This window comes from Enoplosus armatus, chromosome 8, assembly GCF_043641665.1.
Source record: "Enoplosus armatus isolate fEnoArm2 chromosome 8, fEnoArm2.hap1, whole genome shotgun sequence".
Taxonomy (NCBI): Eukaryota; Metazoa; Chordata; class Actinopteri; order Centrarchiformes; family Enoplosidae; genus Enoplosus; species Enoplosus armatus.
The window spans coordinates 18308122-18326670 of NC_092187.1; the positions used below are offsets into that span (position 1 = coordinate 18308122).

Consider the following 18549-nt stretch of genomic DNA (forward strand, 5'->3'; position numbering starts at 1 on the left):
CACTGAACAGGTATACAGTCATTAATAAGCACTATATCCAAAATACTTTTGTTAAAATTGTAGACTAAAAGCCCAAACTGTTTACATCTTTACATAGCACTCATGCATTCACATTGTGTGCTATACATTCTCTTTAGCATGCACTGCACTTTGGCTTACATGCGAGGAAAACAGCAGAATCACTAGTATAAATAATGTCATGGCAAAAGAGGATAAGAAATCTCATCCCTGCTTAACAAATAAAATCATTTTTAATAGACACAACAGACGACTTATTCGTTTTAACAGAATCAGTGTCTTCTGACATGCACAAAAGAGGTGTAAAACAAAATACCGTGTCATTCAAAATACTGACTACACTCTGTGCAAACACTCTCCATCACTTCAGTGCTCTTTACACGGACTTTCTCCTTGAACGAGGGAACTCCCCGAAGCTATGCCCGGGTGAGAGCGTGCTTCCTGGGGAAGAGAGTCCAGTGATGTCCCTGGAACCTGGCGAGCAGCCCTGGATCCGATAGGAGACTGAGTTGTAGTAAACAGAATTGATATGGCAGCCGTGGTGTTCACTGTGGGACATAAGAGGACTATCACAAATCCCCAAGCGGTAGCACACACAGGAGCAGAGGGAGCTGAGGCTTGACTCCGGCCTGCGTCTGCCCGCCTTGATCTGAAAATGCAGCCTGTGCCTGCAGGGGCTTCTTTGCGTCTCCTGATCTTCCACTGGGGAAGCAATGAGGTTGGTGCAGCTGGTTCCTTCCTCCATCGGGAGGAAGAGCGCACTATGACTACGACTGTGCACCACATTGCTCCTGTTCCTCTCTCTGTGGATGTCTCTGCTCTGTTCCCCTACAACATGGAGACCCAGAGCCCCGTCTAAAAGGCCTCTGTCCCTCTTCAGTGACGCCCTTTCTTGAGCATCTCTCCTCTCATCCTCAGTGTTCATGGTGAGGAAGCGAAGCACCACCAAGTTCAGGAAGGCCCCAATAACAGTTAGCCCCACCAGGATGTACATGAAGCTGAACGCCACATAGGGCGTTTTCTCCTGGAGGTCCTCCTTTTTCTGCAGGGCCACAAAGTCCCCAAAGCCAATGGTGGTGAGTGTGATGAAGCAGTAGTAGTAAGCATGGAAGAAGCTCCATCCCTCAAAGTGGGAGAAGGCTGCAGCCCCGACACACAGCGTTCCAATGCAGGACAGGAAGCCCACCAGGACCATGTTCTCCATGGACACCTCAGTGCGTCGAAAGCCCAGGCACTGCTTCGTCTTGTGTAGGAGATACCGGACAAATGTGTTCATCCTTTCTCCCAGGCTCTGGAACATGACCAAAGTGAGAGGAATGCCCAGTACAGCGTAGAACATGCAGAAGACCTTCCCTGCGTCTGTGCCGGGTGCTGCATGTCCGTAACCTTAATGCAGAGAGATGGAAACGAGAGGAACACTGTGACGCATACTGTAGCAACACTTGGATGGTAAAAACATGCAGCAATTGTCTGTTAGTCAATTAGTCTATAATTAAAACTGCCTATTAATGTTGCATTCATGTAGAAAAATAAAAAATGCTCCACTGTGAATACTACAACACCACAGTAAAACATCATCCCTCATCTCCAAAGATAGCAGCATTACAGGAACTTACCAATGGTAGTGATGACAGTTATAGCAAAGTAAAAAGAGCCAGCAAATTTCCACTGTCTCCCGGCGCGGTGGGGCTCAGCTTGCAGCACCACTCGCTCGATTTCGCGGTAGTCGTCCTCGGAGAAGCGGTACTTCTTCTTCATCTCGTTGCGCTTCTGCTCCAAGATGCGCCTGCGGGAGCTCTCCGACTCGGACTCCAGCGCGTCAAACACCGCGGCGCCGACCAGCAAGTAGGAGAACATGCAGAGGATGAGCGACAGCGTCCGGATGTTTTGCTTCTTCATCCTCGGTGTCGGCATGAAAAGTCGGGAGCAGATAGGCACAGTTAGCCTACAGGTGGTACTGCTCTTCAGCGTAGACTCCACATTGGTGTTGCAGCCTGTTGCGTGAAACGTAGTAGCGGGAGAGGCGTGTAGGGGAATAAAACCTGGAAATCTATCTTACCAGGTTCAGATTTCTTGTTTATGTGAAAACGCGCATATCCTCCTGTGCGCATTGAGAGCGATCGATGCTCTCGATACGGTCATCTGTTTAAGCAAGTGGCCTCTGCTTGCCTCTTCGCATGCGCAAACCAGTCACCAATAAAAAGCTGTGTAATATAACAACATATGTTTAAGACACAGTAAGATGTTCAGTCTTATCACAGCAAGTGCAACAAGTGAGGTCCTGTCTCGACCCGGCAGATACCGGGGGGGGGGGTTCAGCACCATGGACAGCGACCAGTGAGATTTCACATGTGGCCTTACAACTGCGCATCCAAGGTGGAGACATCCACAGGCTGAGTAACAAGGGTTTAGGAAGTAACACACACCATTAGCCTACAAAGCTATACTAAAATATGTTTCTAAAATAAGTTCTCGGATCTGGAGCTCAGGTAACATGCTGGGAGCTAAAAAAAAAAAAATAATAATAATAATAATAAATAAATAAATAGATAAAATTCTTTATTATAGTTAGTGTTCATTTGAACAAGTAACAAAACACCAAAACGTCAATGGATAAAAATGGATCATGTTGGTGACCAAATGGGCCTATGAAGACATTTAAAAACTAAATAAATAAAACAATTAAAAACACATTTTTTGAGGTCTTGTTATGATGTCATCCCATGTAAATTATAACCATTTGACAGCCTCAAACAATATTGTAACAACAATAAAGTAATAATCAAGTGAAAAATCAAGTGAATAGGGAAGCATTTGAAGAACTAAATGAGGGGAAAAGATAATATAATAAGCCTACAATATACAATCCTTATATAGACATGAATACACACATTTAAATATACATACATGTTAACAAGTTGAAACTATAAGAAAGCCAATCCATAAAAGTGTGTTTTTAGAAGTGATTTTTTAAAAAAGATAGTAATGTTTGTTAGTTCTTTTGGCAACAGCTATGGCGCCCTAACAGCTAAATAGATACACATTTACTGGTCTGTTTCTTTGGATCATGACTTCAATGTTGGTCATTCTGAAAACATGTTGATGATTTCATTTTCATGGACACTTGTGTCTGTGTGTGTGTGTGCACATTAGAGAACTGATGCATGTGCATACAGCGGCTAAATAAACGGCATTGCTACACTAGATGCTTCTGGAAAACCTACTGTAGGTGATGCTGGTTGCCATGGTTACCTATACCAGAAGCACAGACTTGGACTGTCAGTGAGGCTGAAGCTAATATGTTAAGCGTAATGATCCAGGCCCTCGTTCGGTGAATCACGTTGTCACTGCATCACGACATCGAGCATCATTATTTAGGCTGGATCTTTCTAGTGAAACGTGGAAAGAAAGTTAAAGAAATGTCACACAGTCTTTATCAGATAAACGCTGAATAGAAGCATCCTCCTTATGTCACAGTAGGTTTTAGAAGCACTGGCAGTGTGTTGGAGGTGGATTACTGTGTGTTCTTTTGTTCCTCTCAAACAGAGCAACCTGCTCTCGGTGGCCCTGTTGTTGTGTTAAGTGGCTAAATCAGCACACTTACATCCCTGTTGTGATTCAAACCAGCTCTCCATAAATCAATTACATCTCAGCCGATAAGAGAGGAACCGGGAGCCCTAACAGCCACCCATCAATCCACACAGCTCGTATTCACATGCTTTCCAAAGCCCAAGGACCTGGAACAAAGTGAGGAGGACCATCAATCCCCATCGGGCCAGGGCTTAGGGATATGTATTTAGACTCAAAGAGATGCTTCATTGATTTAGTTCTGCTCTCTCTTTTCTCTGCTCTCTCAGGTACATTTCGTTAACACACACACATATCACTGTGTAATTTACAAGAAACAATGAAAACAAATGAAGTGGATTATGGAAAGGTCATCCATTGTCTGCTTTCTCGCTCATAAAGCCTCTTGCTTTTTTCAATTTTATATTTATAATATTCAATTTTGTTGTATTATTCATGTTCACAGGACTGCTTCTATTGCTTATACTTTGTTACTCTCTTATCTTTGAGAGGAATTTGTGATTTCTTTCCCTAGTGCTCATTACGCTGCTCACCTCTTCCCAAAATGTAAAAAACTCCCATTTTGTCACATTAAACACTGTCCACAAAAAGCATTTGTCCATTTTGTATCTCATGAAATCAGAAAGACCTCCTCGGTGTCTGTGGTGATGCTGAGAGTATGCAGATGGTACAAACCCGTTTTTAAAGATGCACATGGTGTCACGCTGAGAAAAGAGGACCTTGTGCCTGAAGGCGCATTTCTCCTCTAAATAAAACCCACCTGCCAATTCTGCAGGAAAGAAAATGCAAATCTGGCAAAATCCTGGAGGAAGGCTTATAAAAATTAAGCTCCTCTGTAAAAGCCATACTTTTAGGATGGAAAGGGGCTCTTTAGCAGGGAACAGCAGCTGTGCTTTGACAAGGATAGGAGAAAATTACAGACAGGGACAATACAGGAGTGCAAGATGAGGAAGCAGCTCCATACAGAGAGAGGATTTGTGTGTCGACAAACCTGTTGTCAGTGCAGCCAGTGAAAAGAGGACGAGGACCTGAAGAAACAAAGATATGGACAGTTGTAAATTTAAATGCTTTAATCGAGATAATGATCTGCTGGATTCCTTTTGCAGTTTAGGGGAGAATAGGCTGTGTCCTAATCTGATAAAGGAATATTAGAACAAAAATCAGTTCATTCCTTTATGTGTACCATTAAATATGTAAATTATGAGCATGTGTGCGCAGATTACTGATACAGCCATGATTTAAAACGTATATTCATTTTGCAACATTAATGCTCTAAAGAAATTTAAAATTCAATATCGAACAAAAGGTCTAAGAGTGGTTTCAGAGTTCCCTCCTGAACTTCACTGAACATAACTCGAAAAGGAGCAGGAAAACTGGAAATTATATTGAGCTACGATACAAAAAAATAAGACACGCAACGAAAGGTTTGACAGCTGGTGGATAACAGGGATGAGGAGGCTTTGCTGTCACGATACAGTACACTGCAATGCCTTTATATACCAGCAGTAGAGCAAATACATTGCCAAGAAGAGGCACGCAAATGTGCCGCAGCCATTCGCAAACCAAAGCATTATCACTTTCACTCTAAACTTGGACAGAAAGTGTCCAGAAAAAAACAGAAAAGAGAACATGTACAAATCCATGACAACTCCATTAGCTGAGGAAGGTCGTGCGATATGATCGAAAGCTCCAGAGCAGCTATATGGTTTCTAGATTGTTTCGTCAACTACTGTTTCCAAGGTCAAAAACAAACTTTCAATTTTTCATAATTTTTCATTTATAATGGTGTGTGATATACAAGAAATAGACAGATAACATATGCAGAGAATAACAGGTATTTTTTACATGCAAGTATGTCAACAGTAGGGCCAAAACAATTGGGGCAAATGCAGCCACAGTACAGAAACATAGATCATAAATGCAATGCTCAGTCCTTGATGAAGACTGATCACTTAACTCAATGGATTGTAATACAAAATATCAATCAAAATATGTTAATCAGTTTGCATTCATGCCCAAATTTAAACAAGCACTGTGACAAGTTGGACATATCCTGTACTGCATGCTTTCTGGATGTATATTGAACCTCTTTAGAAATACTTGCGCTATAGTAACCGTGACGAGGAACCATGACTAAAAATGTTTTTCCTGTCAGAGCAGAAAAGAAGTTGCCTTCATCTACAGAGGAGAACATACCAGGTAATATTACGCTGTAATATTAGACAAAAAGACTAAGGATTATCCCCTCAGATCTGCAACTGACTGTGTTATATTTGGTGCTGTGGTACAACACCCAGAGGCCTGTCTACTTTGTACTGTACACGGGGGATATATTTGTAACATGAGAGTGTTAAGAGTTCATCTGTCACCTTCTACCATCATGTTGACTACTGAGTTGCTCTCTGTGAATAAAAAACTTTGAGTGTTCCTCATTCCTTTCTTCTACTTTCTGTTCTTGCAATTCTTTGAAAAGTAAAGACGCTTGTTTCCTTTCATGTTTGCTTTGTCAGCAAATACTTCCTCAGCAGTTTATGTGATGGCTTCACAGAAGAAGAAATAGCACACTATTGATTCACATTTTTATTTGGTTATATAGCAAATCAAACTGAAGCAAAACACAATTTGCAATCTGATGAGATCTGAGAAAGTATGACTCATGGTAATACTGCTGGAGGGGTTTTTTCTCAGAAGTTAGACACCACAGACTAATGTTGCTCAAAAGAACTGTTCTAAATCTTTATTTCTTTTGTGTTGGATGAATTGTATGAACAATAACTCAGCATACAAACTACGCCATTTGAAGCATGCAGGAGGCCTTAAATTACCACTGATTGCTTTCACATTGTCATTTTTACACAGATAATCTCAGCTGCTGTTTCATACAACTCATAAGTCATTCAGTGACCACATTTACTGTTTAAAATTGTAAACACATTTGCCTGATTATTGTAATCATAGTGAGGTCATGATTGAAGCAAGCAGTTAATGCACTTTTATATAATATTTCCATGTACTAGTCCATGAAAATATGTAGAATAGAAGGCATGATATGTGTATTTAAATATAAATTGTGAGAGATGAATGGAAAGAGAATAGTTTAAATGATCACAATAATTTAATATTACAATAAATATTACATTTCACAAGGCAGGGAACTGGTTCTTATCAGAGATGCAGGCTGCGTACTTACACACAGTAAGTTTTCACAACTTCCCACAAGTAGAAGTAAAGCACCAGTGTATCACTCATAGCAGCTTGTGCAAAAGGCACATTATCTTTTTATGTGACTCACACATATAAGACTCACAATTCACTGCTAACTAATTATAGTATGGTGCTGCTAGTTACTTAAAATACATACAGTACATCATTACCACATTCATTTGAGACACCAATTGCTGTAAACAAACTACACCAACGTAATTTAGACTGTTAGTTCCTTCAAGGTCTTGCAAAGTTTTCCAGAAGCTTCTAGAAGCTATTTCTATTTGCTTTAAATTGTATGGCAGATGCCAGGGAGAGAAACTGATGGACTTACATCAAATCAGCATGGCAGCCAATCAGACAAAGTGTTGGTAAGTTCAAACTTAGCCTAGTGTTAACTATGTGGAGATTCATTAGTTAGTGGAGCTAATTTTAGTCACTTTATATACTGTGGGGTAGCTTGTGAATTCCCTTAAGACTGTATAAAAGAGTGGACGTAACCACTGGGACGTCACTCAATGGTTTGTGGACTACCGTTTTGAAGCCTCAAGTTTGGCATTTTGGCCTTCGCCATTTCGTTTTTTTGGAGCCAGAAGTGACCATATTTGGAAAAGAGGGTGGAGCTGAGGATCTGAGAACCCAAGGACACTATGCCCGCCTACCTATACTGGCAACCTGATTGTACCTGGCTCCTGGTTACGCCACGCTAAGTGGCTGCAAACAAAGTTAGCTTGTAAATGTACTTATCGGAAAAAACTCCTACAGTGTCTTTTAGTAAAACAGAATGCCTCTAACCTGATTGACAGGTCAATCACAAGGTAGCCACGCCCTAAAGCATACCCTACTTTATCATTTATTTTACTCAAAATGGGACCATAATTTACTAAATGAACATTAAAGACTTGAAACTAGCAAGCAATTGAGACAATAAAGTCATTAGGAAAATGTTTACTGAGGTAATAAATCAAGTGAGAAGTAGGGTAATTTTTTCATAGACTTCTATACAATTGGACTTCAGTGGAGTCGCCCCCTGGTGGCCATTAAAAAGAATGCAGGCTTAAGGCACTTCCGCATTGGCTTCACTTTTCAGACCTGGAGGTTGGTGCTTGGTTACAACATGTGATACCACAGTGACTTCCTGTTTACACAGTTGATTGCTTTTGATTGGACAGTGCTACAGATGTTTCCTAGCAACTAATTTACACATTACTAAAGTCTTTACCAGCTAGTTTAATTTTAGTAAATCAGTTTGAAACTAGCTAGTAGTTACCAAGAACTTAGCAAGGACTTTACACACAAACCTAGGCATGAATTCACAAATAGCTGGTGCATCACAATCCTGGTGAGCCGCATTGCCCCAGATGACCCTCGACTCCACCCACCAAGCTCCTGTAGAGATAAAAGCAGGAAACTCAGTTATAATGGGGAGATAGAATTGTAAACTGGCCCTAAATTCCTCTCAAATCCCCAACTAACACAGCCAGACTGAGTTTACATAATTATTATAATCTCTGTGTATAATAACAGATCTTTCCATCTGTATTGAACTCACTGAGAAAGAGGCAATAGGGAATCCATTTCATAAAGCAGAGGCACTAAATAGCAACAGCAAATACTGGATGCATGCAGAGCCCTCTGGTTTCCACAGTAACTAAAACCAAAAATAGAAACCCACACCAGCGGCCATTCAACATTCAATCCCCTGTGATAATACACAATTCTATTTATACCTTCTAATAAGGAAATACTCCCATGTATAAATGCATCTGTCCAATTACTGAAAAGATGGACATCATGGTCCAATTATATGTTTGCACCTCTGACTCCTTCATTGTGTTGCTGGTACTTACAGTATGAAAACTGAATCCAACTCATGACACAGTAATACTAAAGATATTACACACGTGTAAGACACTTCTAATGAGAACTCAGACAGGATTATTAGATAAATTGGACTGTGTTTGTGTATGAATGGCTGCAGTGTTTCTAAAAGTCATGACATAGAAATGCTGCCTTATATGTTAATGACATAAACTCAGTTGGTCGATCTGCTTTGAGAATATACAAACAGTCTTGTGTCACAGTGTTCATTTGTGTTATATTATTATTACTATGGTATTCACATTTTGCAGTATTGAGTATGACCTGTTTTCAAATGTGGCTCATAGCTGTCCCTTTGCTTTTTACCAATACTTATTATTTCTGATACATATATAGTTAAGGAATTTTGAACGTAACTTTCCCAGTACATATATTTTTCCAACCCTGCTGCTCTTGAACCAGTCACCAAACTTAAACATTAGTGGATTTATTGACTCGTTGAGCTAGTTGAATTGTTCAAGTAAATATTAAACATTCTCTTATTGCGGCTTCTCCAACGAGAGTATTTGCTGCTTCAGGCTACTTTGTCTTATGTGTTAGTAAAATGACTAACTTTGGGTTTTGGGCTGCTGGGCAGGCAAAACAATTAATTTGAAGACATCACAAAAGGACTTATGAAGGGCATTTTTCACTATTTTCTGACATTTTATAAAGAAAAATCGAAAAAGTAATCAGTAGATGAATTGATCATTTAAATAATTGTCAGTTGCAGCACTGATCACAACTTTGATTCATTATGATCCCCAGATATTTATAATTTTAAATAATGGCCTGTCTCCCTAAAGAGATGAGGGCAGAAAACACTGTTTCTTCTTTTGGATCTCTTTAAAATCCCCCACAAAAATAGCCCCACAGATATTTAAATACAATGATTTAGCAGCAGAGTTGCTGGATTTCTGACCCTTCTGTAATATTTACACCTAAATGATTTACTGTACATGTTATAATATTGACATTTTTCTCAGATTTGAATCTTCATCAAAATCTTTGGGCCACAGGCCATTGGCTATCTGTCTTGGATATGGTCTTTTAGGAGTCTGGTCTGGTCTTTGCATTATATGTTGCATCATTAAAAAAAATCTAACTATATTGCACATTATATTTGCTAATAAAATAGTTCTCTTGTCACTTTATATAGTGTTTTCGTAATGGATTTGTTAGGTTATTGGTTATCAATACACCTACCATTTTTTTGTTATATAACAGTGAAGTGAAAGAGTTTCCTGTAGCTAAGATAAGCTGCCTGACTCATATCAGCCGGTTTGCAGTTTTTATCACCATCAACCAACACAGCAAGTGTGCTGCCTTCCCGTTGTGTCGGACAATCGAGTTGTTCATTAGAAAGCACATTAACAACCTCATTGAATGCCAAATAACACCGCAGTGGAGTAAAATGTATGTGATAACAGTTATCAGGAGTGGGTGTTTAGACCAAAAAGAAATACATGGCTTCCTGAGGTCAACTGATGATGAACTCAGCATTAATAACGTGTGTAGGCTACCTTCCTTTTCTTCCTAATCTTAAATTGTTACTGCTACATGGTGATCCCGTGAGGCAGCAACTCAACATTACAGCAGTGTGTTTTTTCTACTCTTAAACGTGAATTGCCACAAAATGCTATGTTTTTAAAGACTGACTTCGTTTCCGGTCAAGGTAATGGCAAATGTGTGTCAAGTTAGGTGAAGTTGTATAATGCTACTTAGGGGGAGCATGAAGGCAACATCAATACTGCAGCCGCCAACGGTGCCGCTGTCTGACGATGGTAGACTGGAAAGACGGATGGTCAGGGCTGTCCCCGTCTAACCCGAACATGCAAGTGTGACTTGATTCGTGCCAGTTTATTGTGCTAAGCCAGGTTACGCTTTCATTTAGCTTTAGTTAGTCATATACCGTTTTTTTTAATAATGGAGGACGACTATGTTTGTGAGTACGACTCGACCTGGGAGAGTGATGGAGACGACCCGGCCAGAGAGAGCCAAAGCCGTCGGTCAAGTCAAGACAAAACCAAATCTGTCTTTACTTTAACTGTACGTGTTTTCATTATTACTCAGCCAAAACCATAACTTACCCAAATCTTGTCATGGCGTGGAATATGTTGACTCGTAACTCATTGCTTTTGCACCCGGCTAGGCGTTTGCTGTTCTTGCCATGACAGGAAAGCTAATGATAGCTTTATGCCTTTCTGCTGCAGGCTTGCTAACTAGCCTAGCTGGCCGCTGACGTTAGCTTACTTTTGAGGGGTTATACGTCGCGGGCGTTGCGTTTACAAAATTATGTTTGGCTGCTTACATTGATTAATATGTAGAGCTTGTAATTTGTAGTTAAAATGAAACGTCTTCATTAAGCGTTAACCTCTTTTGCGGGAATAGGACACAGGATTAGCTTGGCCTTACGTTAACTTATGTTAACTTGTATAACGTGCCAGTTTTCTACTGTCATTAGAAACGTTACAGATCATGGCATCATTAGTAATAATACGACTTATTTTGAATTAGGATGCCTCGACTCTTGTTACTCGCCCTTCATTTATATAACGGTGAGACATATTGTGGTGGTTAATTTCACTTTCACCTTTATTTGCAGAGGCATACGCCCAGAAACATAAGGGCAGCAAAGGACATGCAGAACTACAGAAGAGGATATCCTGTAAGTAATAGCTAAATTAAACCAACAGAAAAAAAACATGTTGTCCATCACAACTGAGAGAGGTCAAAATATGCTTTTCTTTTTGTTTTTTGACAGAATCTTACAGATGATGAGTGCTCAGAAGACAAAATGAACAATTTGCAGTTTTATCTCAATAAATTTCCCTCAGCTCCTGATGGTAAAATATTTATAAGTTCTTATTTATAAGATATTTTAAGTGTTTGTCAAAAAGTCTGTGTGCTGTGGCATGACACTTTCTTTATCATTTGGTACAGATGTCTACATTGAATCATTTCTTAAGGAATGGAAAAATGACTACAAGAGACTGGAGAGAGTTCACTCTTACATTCAATGGTATGTATTGTTTACAGCTTGTGTTGCATGTTTTGGCTGCGGTTACAAAGCTATTGTCTTCTTATTCTGGCGACCTTGCTGTTGGAAGCATGTTACTCCTGATTAGCAAAATGTGTGCTCTAATATTTGCTGTGATGCTAATGTCGGCTGCACCACTGTTTCAGGTAAGGGGGGGGGGGTAAATGAAAAGCAGCTGACTAATAAAAATCAGCAGCTTGATACCTATTTTTAAAGCACTTTTAGTCATTGAAAACTTAGTTCAGAATAGTACACATTCATTGATTGAAGTACCCTGCTCAAGCTCTTTATTCCAAATTAAAAGCTCAGGCTAAAATTTGCTACTGGTTTGATATATTTATGAATGATCTCTCCACATTTTAGTTGTCAAAATGTAGATGTGAACCCTCAAACAATGTGGTTGCTTAATCTCATTTCAGGCATCACTTACACAGAATTGTCAAAAGAGAAACAATGATTAAGTGTACACAAAAGTCAGGATTCAGGATTGTTTATTAGAAGGATGTATTTTGTAAAATCATGGGGCTTCAGAGCTGTATGTGGTGTTTTTTATGGGCTGAAGTACCAAGAGTATGTTTTATGTTGTGGTTACAAACAGTTGCAGGGACAGCTGACATCATCTTCATTGAATTAGAGTATATTTTCATTAGATGCTAATTGGTTTTGTGTTGTTTCTCACTTGAATCCGCTGCCATTGTAAGGCTGTTTCCACTGAGAGAGCCGGGGGTTAATTACATGGCGTCAGAACTCACCAAGAAGGAAATTGAGGTAAGTGTATCATAGGAAACAAGTCTTTAAATAAACGCTCTACCAAACAGTTTATTGTGCAGAATTTGGTTGGCAACAGTGACAGCAATTTCAGGCACAGCATACAACAACACAACTAATTTATTAGACTATTTACGTTACAGACGTATAGAATCAAATGTCATCAAGTGGTTGAATTTGTATTTTAGATGCTTTGGCTAGAGATACATCATATTAGGAAGGCTCCAAACGCCATGTCAGTTCACCCAAAAATTGGAACAGCTGCCATAGTTTCTCTAAAATCATCAGTCATTTTCTTTTTTTTAAAGCAAGCTACAGAAGGTGAAAGCATGGGCATCGTGGTGGTCGCGTGGTTTAAAACACATTTGCTGCATCCCTCCTCTCTGTCTTCTCATCTCCTGTCACCTCACTACTGTATATACACATCATAAGCACTAGTCTCAATATTTAAAAAATGTCCACCTTCAAAATTAATTTGAACATCCTCAGGTAGTCTAATTATGTCATCGTGGAGAGTAATGTCTCTAAAAATGAGTCAAAGCAGAATATTTTTTAGTTGTTTTCTTAGTCATTACCTGTCTCCAGCCTTTCCAAACATTTTGTAATGCATAGCAAGACACAAATAAGCACATTGGTTATCAAGCAAGCCCTGCAATTTATTATCATTCTTCTGTAGAGAATATATTTTAATGTTTGGTAAACGTGTTCCAAAACATTCAGTTCATTTCGTGTGGACATCACAGAAAGGCATCTTTTCTTCTACTTTTTTTTTTTTTTACCCATAACTGTACCAATAGCTATTTGATACCCTTAACATATTTAATATAATGTATTACTTATTAATTAATATATATTATTATTAATTTAATACTGTGATCATAGAAGTTGTGGGAATGCCCTACAGTTTTTTATATTGTTGCCTCCACTGTATATACTCACCAGGCCTTCAAGAAGAATGATGATGCCAAAAGGAGACTGGTCGAGTCCTATGAACTCATGTTGGGCTTCTATGGCATCCGTTTGGTCAACAAAGAGACGGGTGAAGTGAAACGAGCAGAAAATTGGAAGGAGCGATTTGGAAACCTGGAGCGGTGAATATTCAAATATTTTAATTAACTCGTCAGAGATATGAAGTTTTTTGTTTGTAATTTCAGCTTCAACTGTCTCATCTCTCGCAGGAATATGCACAACAACCTGCGCATCACTCGCATCCTGAAGAGCCTCGGAGAGCTGGGCTTTGAGCACTACCAGGCCCCACTTGTCCGCTTCTTCCTGGAGGAGACTCTTGTCAAGAAGACCCTCAGCAGTGTTAAACGCAGCGTGCTTGACTACTTCCTGTTTGCTGTCCGGGACAAGCAGAAACGTCAGGAGCTTTTGCGCTTTGCCTACCTTCACTTTGAGCCAAAGGAGAAGTTTGTGTGGTGTCCCAAAAAGATTCAGAAACAATTAGGGGTTAGGCCAGAGAAAAGATCTGATGCTATTGGAAATGGAGAAGTAAAAGATGAAGTATGTTCACGGGGTAAAAGCAAAGCTGGAGAAGCAGTTGTGCAACAAAAAGAGGATGGACTGGATAATGTTTCAAAGGCTCAGAAAGGAACTGATAAAACAGCAAGTAAAGATAAAAACAAACTGTCTGAGGCATCCCCTGAGCCAAAACCAGATGCGGAGGCTGTCGGAAATGGAAATGCAGAGGCTGAGTCTAATAATGAAATTTTGGGAAATGGAAATGACTCTGCAGATGATGTTGTTGAAATGGATCAGTCACCCAATTCTGACGTGACGGCAAAAAGCGAGCCCTGTGTGGACAGCGAGCACAAAATTACCAGCAACTCGAAGGACACCATCCAGGAACCAGACAACATTATGCAAACAGATGGGGACATAGACACTGAAAAACCACCGAAGAAGAAGAGAGAAGATAACAAGGTGCTGCCAAGCAACGGCTCTGCTGGGGACTTGGCCAGTGGGCAGATGGAGGAAAAAGCTGGTGCTAATAAAGCCACTGGTCAAACGAGCCCGTCAGCTCAAACCCCCCTTAAGACTTCAAAACACTCCCCCACTCTTTCTTTGGGAAGGGAGGAAAAAATCCCAAGGACTGATTTTAATCAAGTGCCAGAAAAAAAGGAAGAGGAAGAAACGTCGCAGGCAAACGTGTCAGCAACAAATGGGTCACTGACGAGCACTGACACAGGTGCGGATGAACAGACAAATGCAAAAGAGTCGGAGGATATTGATATGGAATCAAACCCCTCAAGCTCCGACCAAAATGTGGGGAGTTCATGAATAAACAGGATGATTGGAGAAAGTAAATTAATTTGAGCTTAAATGAAATGTAATATAGGGACAGAGTATGACTTAAAAAGACTTTCTGGGCCTTATTTCTACTATATTTGATGATTAGATATCAATTCTTTTCACTTTGAAGGAGTACATGAATTCATTAACTTACTAAATGTGGGGCTGAGTGTGATCTTATTAAAGGATAAGGCTGGTGTTATTCAATATTTCTGTTATTGTCAACAAAGCCTATGAGATGGTCAAAGCCAACTGGAGGCTCCTCAAGGCGAGGGTCACATGACCGACATAGACAGCTGAAGGTGTCAAAAGGCTTTCGCCAGCCTTGCTAGATTATCTACTAGCACATAACTCAACTGTCCTTGCAAATTTAGTTAAACTTTGTACCAAACAAGGAAAAACACTGCAAAGCGAAAAACTTCCACCAGCTCTGTTCAGAATGTCTGACTGGGAAAATATCAGATAATGAGAGTGCACAGCTCTCTGCTATTTAAATGTAATTCTCAATAATCAATTCATACAGTAATGAGTCCATTATTAAACTCAGTCAGTGTGCATTGTAACAGCTCGCACAGCTTATAGCAGTCAGCCGACAGTAAACATGCTAGCATTGTTAGCTTGGTAGCAGGTCGTAGCCATCTGTTGAGAGGCTTCCCAAAACCAACCGTGCGTTAGTCTATCTCAGTACTTTCTGACTTCCCCACCCTGTGTGTGGCTCGCAGCTCTTGGTTCCTATTGAAGACGAGAATCTAAATAATTTGACAGCAGTATTTATCAGTTACTCAAACAGGAATATATAGTGTTTTTGTTGGGGACTACTTTCATCTGGGGATTTGGGAACATTTACAGCAGCAGGACGATGTATGTGGGCTCGACCGAAAACAAAATGCAGTACCCATGTTTATTGTAACACGCCAGTCAGTGCAACATTGCGGCTTATTGATGTGTTTTACTAGTTTTTCGACATCGATGCAAGAATGTGGCACAGAGGAATAAGATACTGTATATCAGGCTTTGGATACACAGACGATACCTGTAAGAGGGATAAATTCATTGTTGGTTTTGGTCTTTTCATTGGATTTATTGACAATAAGAAAAATATAGAAGATTACCAGAGTTATTCTTTTAGGTAGTAATGCCTAATAATGTCAGCAACCGATATTTAATATCTCTGCAGAATACATAGAGCACTATTATTTACATATGTCAATGAAATTATTTCAGCATTTTTAACACCTTAATACTTTCACAATTGAAGAATTTCTTTTGCACTGAAATATAATTAATTGAATGAGCTTTTTCTGTTCTTTTTTTGGGCTGATTTTTGTGTTGAGTTAAAACTTTCTGTACTGGTTTGTGTTTCATCTGGACCCTGCTGTACAAATGGATTTAAGACTGAATGTCACTTAAGTTATGTTTCAATAATGTTGCACAGTCTGTATGTTTTCATGCAGATTTGGAGAGTAGACTTTCGAACAACTGAAAGCCTTGCCAAAAATGTGATAAGACTGGTTGATTGTACAATATGTATGTCTTCTTGGCAGAACTGATAAAGCTTTGGCACTAAGTTAAAGTCCACTGTATGTTAATTTGTCATGGGTGGAGTCCATGAACATTTTCAAGCCAGGGTGATGATATTGATGCATCTTTTTATGTTTGCACTTAATTTTCACTATTAATTGTTGAATTTATGGTATTTACATAACGAAATGGTAATAACTTAACAAAAATACTGAATTCTTTATATATGACTTTTTTTCCCAACTTAATATCTGGTTGTTGACGAAACAGAATAAAGTTATACTATTTTTTGATGCTTTTATGAAATGGATCTGTGTTTAGCCAAAGTCTGAGCCCCGTTATAGTTTATTAAATTGCAATTTTTGGGATAACACTGTGGTAGATGTCAGCGTTTGCGCCTATTCCTGAGACTCTTCTTTGATTTCCCACTGCAGCAGCATATAGTCAGAAATATCAGTCTGTTTCCAGCGAACAGACTGAGCCTCGGTGAAGTGGAGTGACTCACAACAGAGAGAAGAAAAAAAAGATGTTAGAGATATTGATGCAACACAATTTGTTCAGGCCTCAGGATCAGTGTGGAGTCGAGGGTGTGAGTAAGGACAGTAAAAATATATATATATACTGTTGGAGTTTGAGCTTTCTGTTTGTTATTGCTTTGTCCAGCCTATCTCTATAGATCTACACTCCCTGTTTGGAACATTATAAATAAAACGTCTAACACTTTTTGTTGACTCATTTTAAGTTTAGATCAAGTGTAGTGCTCAGGTTATGCTTGTCCTCCATGACAGAGGAAATGGATAAATGCTTTTTGAGTCATTTCTGGGCTTTTTTTAAGCGCCGTATTGGCTGTGATGGTTTAATAATATAAGCTATTCCTCTTTTTATGTAGATTTTTGTGGGTATTATTTGCATTTATGTCCCACGGTATGATGATGTGATCTGTCTGGGTTAGCGCTGAAACAATTAGTGGATCGACAGAAAATGTATCAACTATTTGATGTTCAAGCAGCTAAATTGTGGAGATCTGCTTTGTTTGTCTTATGTGATAGTAAACTGACTTTCTTTGGGTTTTGGACTGTGTAACATCATTTTGGGACATCAAATTGGGATTTTTCAGTATTTTCTGACATTTTATAGCTTAAACCTGATTATCCATTAATTGAGACAATAATCTGCAGATTGATTGATAATGAAAATAATCGTTAGTTGCAGCCTTAGCCTGGGGACAGATAGTGAATCAATGTAAGCATCACTTCGAAACTTGAGATGCAGCCATGCCTGTCATCCATCCCACTTTACACTGCTGCAAAAAATGCTGAAATGGTGAAACATATAGAAGGTTCCTGGTGCTTAAAGGGACCCCCATAACACACTGTCAGATCAGACTGAAGAAGCCAGTGTGGTCTTAAAGAAAGGTCTCTTACTTATGTAGTGTTCCATGCTGATTAAAAGCCTGATTAGTTAAAGGGATTCTCTCATTTACACATGAAGAGTACTAATCAGCGTGATCTAACCCTGGTGATGTCATAGTGATGTCATCAGGGTTATTTTGGCTTTGTTTTGGCGATCATAAATTCTTAACAGAGAGTCTGTGTTACAAACAGGCGATGTGGAGTTTGAAGGAGTGGGCATTTACTGAGTTATTTATTGAGTTGCATTATGGGAAATGTAGGATCCAGCATTTGTGGAGCATCACGCATGCAGCTCAGGACGTCTTGACCTCCATTGCTTCACTTTTGACCATCCTTTTTTTGAATGTGTCTCTTGAGAGTCCCCAAACTTTATGGAGGTGCATTAGTCTGCTAAATTGGAGCCATTGTAGTTCTTCACAGAAGCAGTAAAGAACCCTTAAAGAAGACTTCTTCTTACCCTGCAGACACGGATGATCTGTGTTTTAGGTCAGTTTCTAATTGGTCAAAGCACTAACCCCCGCATATTTGTAGCGTTTTTAGCTCGGCCCACTTTCTTGGTGTCCGAAATTGTTTCCCCTCTTGCCTGCTGTCTCCCTCACTCCTCCTCGCCCCCCTCACCCTTCACTGTAGTGCAGCGCTCCAGATTGAGTTCAGCCCCTTCGGCTGGAGGCTCGGGTTTATCTGGAACCAAAGAGAAAGCCATTCAGGAGCTGTGCGCCGTGAAGTAAAGGACCGCTCCGTTGCGGACGCTGGGGGGGAGAGAGAGAGAGAGAGAGAGAGAGAGAGGAGATTTGGGAGATCGGGGATTTGACCTTTTTTTCCGCATAAACTCGGGTTTGTGAG

The 18549-nt window shown here is 39.8% G+C and overlaps 2 protein-coding genes across 2 annotated transcripts; one reads left to right on the forward strand and one right to left on the reverse strand.

Moving 5' to 3' along the window:
* Positions 1-394: 394 nt before the first annotated feature.
* On the reverse strand, positions 395-18409 carry kcnk15 (potassium channel, subfamily K, member 15). Its single transcript, XM_070910715.1, has 3 exons — positions 18257-18409; positions 1635-2068; positions 395-1404 (listed from the first exon to the last, which is right to left on the reverse strand). The coding sequence occupies exons 2-3, from the start codon at positions 1930-1932 to the stop codon at positions 395-397; spliced, it is 1308 nt and encodes a 435-aa protein (XP_070766816.1). The 5' UTR covers positions 1933-2068; positions 18257-18409.
* On the forward strand, positions 10481-15941 carry ogfr (opioid growth factor receptor). Its single transcript, XM_070910782.1, has 7 exons — positions 10481-10719; positions 11276-11338; positions 11435-11516; positions 11614-11692; positions 12412-12478; positions 13421-13569; positions 13657-15941. The coding sequence occupies exons 1-7, from the start codon at positions 10597-10599 to the stop codon at positions 14759-14761; spliced, it is 1668 nt and encodes a 555-aa protein (XP_070766883.1). The 5' UTR covers positions 10481-10596; the 3' UTR covers positions 14762-15941.
* Positions 18410-18549: the final 140 nt, after the last annotated feature.